Raw genomic sequence first — 3,257 nt, forward strand, 5'->3', positions numbered from 1 at the left:
TAATCATTTTAAGCTAAAACTGAAAAACGTTTTTTTGTTTTTAAATTCTAATTAATTTTCTGTAACTTCCATCTTATTGTTTGCATGTGTATTTGTTTTTGTAGCTGTTTGTGTGGTATTGTTGTATGTTGTGTGTAATTTTTGTGAGGAAGCACCCTGTACAGGCTTATGCCTTTTGTGTGACCCCTGTCATTGACAAAAATTGATAATAAATTTTAAAAAAGGATACAAGACAGGACAGGACAAAACACAAACACAAACAAGGTGAACATTTCATGTGTTCCAATTGAAATAATCTAGTCGGGTTAAACTAAATGTTGAGAGTAAAATGTTAACTTTGTAAGTCAATTAGCTGTTGGAAATAATTCTGCACGCGAAACACTGTAGCTGCAAAGGTGTAGTCATTATCACGTGCGCAGCACGTATATTATAATAGTTTGTACAACGTCAGCCACGCCCTTCTTTGGTTTGCAAGAGGTTATAAGTTAAAGGTACTCGATGGCTACTAGAGTTGCCACTGATCTTACTCTCTATGGTGTGAATCCCACGGGAAAGGAAATTGGTCGCGGGGCTTATGGGAGAGTGTTTGAGGTCGACTATCAAGGAACTCTGTGCGCCGCAAAGGAGGTACACGCGTTATTATTACAATATTCACAGGCTGAAGAGTTTCGTAAGATCACAACCGACTTTCTTAACGAGTGTCATTTGGAGTACCATTCGTCACCCGTGTATCGTTCAATTTCTAGGTATAATATTATTTTATTTGTCACGTGACCTCGTTACATATTGTCATGCACCATAGGAGTGTACTATTCGGCACGTGACCAGTACAGATTACCTATTATGGTAATGGAGAAGATGCAATGAAGCCTGAGGGGTCTGGTGGAGAACTACAACAATATACCACTGAATGTCAAACTATCCATATTGGATGAAGTGTGCCTCGGTCTAAGGTACCTCCATAGTAGGAATCCTCCCATCGTACACCGTGACCTCACCCCAAATAACATATTACTGGGAGGCCATCTTGAAACCAAGATCACTGACCTGGGTGTTGCTAAAGTGATGCAGACTGACAGTAAAATGACAATGACTAAAATCCCAGGAACACCAGATTTTATGCCACCTGAAGCACTAACCAAAAGGCCAGTCTATGGTCCACCATTAGATGTATTTTCTTATGGAGGAGTGGCTATTAATGTTATTGCCCAGCAGTGGCCTGAACCTACTGAAAAGTTACAACTTAACACTAACACTGACCAGTATAATGTGGTGTCTGAGGTTGTCAGACGTCAGAAGTACCTCAACATGTTTACTGGGGGAGCTGCAGACTTAGTGCCACTAGTGACATCATGCTTGAGTGACAACCCCAACAAACGTCCTTCAGTGATGGAGGTCTCTATGGAAATCAAGAGGGTAAAAAATGTATGCAGTCATCAGACTGGTCGTGATGGGATGAGTCCCATAGTATGGTGGGCTGAGGTATCTGGTCAGTCATCATCTCAACAACAACAGGTTTGTGAAAGTTGTTATGTGTTAGTAGAATGAGAGCTAGTAAGGTTTCTACACTATTATACAGTAAGTACTGTATATTAGGGATCATGGAGGTTTGGGTTTTTCTGGCTAAAATTCATGTAAAAACCAGCTTCACAATACCATCCTGGCACCTTGGCAGTATCGGTTAGGTACAACCAAGTCCAAAAGTACCTTCAGTACAACCCTAAGTGCTCCCAATAAATTGCTACAATTTTTTTTACAAAATTTATTCAATGGAATTTTCTACTGATTGACTAACTGTCTGCCTGCTTGATGAGTTCAGACAAGCATAACTTGATAATGGCAAGGCTAAAGGCTTGATTTTTGGAGAGTATGCAGCTAGGCGCTTAAACATTTTATGGGGATCATAAAACATAGGTACTGTGTCTCTGGTAGTGCATTTTACAGGTGTGCAGATCACACTCATTTTCAAGTACATGCATTTTATAAGGTAGAGACTAATAGATCTAGAGATGGATAGCTGGCAGCACCACAATACAGAGGTTAGTAGTGGTTAGGATTGCTTGGGAGGTCCTGTTCAAACCATCCTCTTTGTTTTGTTAGGCTATTTGTCTTGAACTTTTTAGTCTAGGTTTTATCATATGCCGACAAGAAAGCTGCATCAATGTAGGAATTTCCCTCCCATTGTATTCCCAGATAGTACAAAAGCATCAGAATAGGGGTGTGACCATGAGACCAAAAAAATCCTAATTTGATGAAGCCAATACTAAAACTGTAATGTTGAAGTAATCTGTTTAATGATACATCTCTGAATGTTCAACAACTGTTTAGTGATGTGCGATAGTAAGTTTGCAACTATATCGATTAATCACGATAATTGCATCACGATACGATAGTTATCACAATAGTAAATCCAAATGATAAGATGCATAATGTAGCACTAATTTACTTATTTTCAATTAATACGGGTAAAGACACATCTTGTATACCCGAATGCATGTGTCATGCTAAAATACAGCAAAGTTCAATCTCAGAAAACAATTAAAATACATAATTGAATAAACAAAGGAATGCTTTAATTGTTCAAGTAATTCCGGCAAGGTAAGAATGTCTAATATAGGTGCTCACGATAATCACAAGCTATTATCATATCACGATAATGAACCACTGCGATACAATTATCACACTATCGATATTATTGCACATCACTACAACTGTTTCAGAAAAAATCGGTCATGGTATTTTAATCCATGAACTATAGTGTACTGTTCATACCAATGCTTTTACCAATGACAATTTTTACCACACAAAGCAAAGCAAAACAAAGAGCCTACATCAGGCATACCAAACACAGCTATTACTGCCAGCACTGGGATGCCTGTGCTTTCAAATCTTCCGCGGGCAGGACTAGTAACCAGCAGGACTGTCCAGGTTTCACAAAGAGAGGTCACACAACTCAAAGTTACACAATAACTCCAATCCTGCTAAACAAGATGAGGAGTTGGGCATTAGCTTCCCCAGGTACATAGCTGGATGGGTTGCTTACCCAGTTGATTGACCAGGTCCACAATGTACAGCTGGGTAGACTGGAGTAATATGAGTAAAGTTTCTTGTTCAAGGAACAACACCAAATTGGCATAACCGGGTATTGAACCTAGAACTTTGCATTATCAGGCTGATGTTATAGCCACTTGGCTATGCTGCATACATACTGTATTTACCCGATTTGTGCTGCAACCCTCGAATAGTTCCACAGTGTG

The 3,257-nt window shown here is 39.3% G+C and overlaps 1 protein-coding gene across 1 annotated transcript in view; it reads left to right on the forward strand.

Annotated features, from left to right (window-relative positions):
- Nucleotides 1–447: 447 nt before the first annotated feature.
- LOC136266503 (uncharacterized) overlaps nucleotides 448–3,257 on the forward strand; it is a 20,388-nt gene continuing 17,578 nt past the window's right edge. Inside the window, exons 1-2 of the mRNA XM_066061520.1 lie at nucleotides 448–746; nucleotides 803–1,515. Of these exons, the coding sequence (XP_065917592.1) occupies nucleotides 1,066–1,515 (450 nt within the window). The 5' untranslated portion in view covers nucleotides 448–746; nucleotides 803–1,065. The remainder of the gene's footprint in view (nucleotides 747–802; nucleotides 1,516–3,257) is intronic.

The sequence above is a fragment of the Dysidea avara genome, chromosome 9 (assembly GCF_963678975.1).
Source record: "Dysidea avara chromosome 9, odDysAvar1.4, whole genome shotgun sequence".
NCBI lineage: Eukaryota > Metazoa > Porifera > Demospongiae > Dictyoceratida > Dysideidae > Dysidea > Dysidea avara.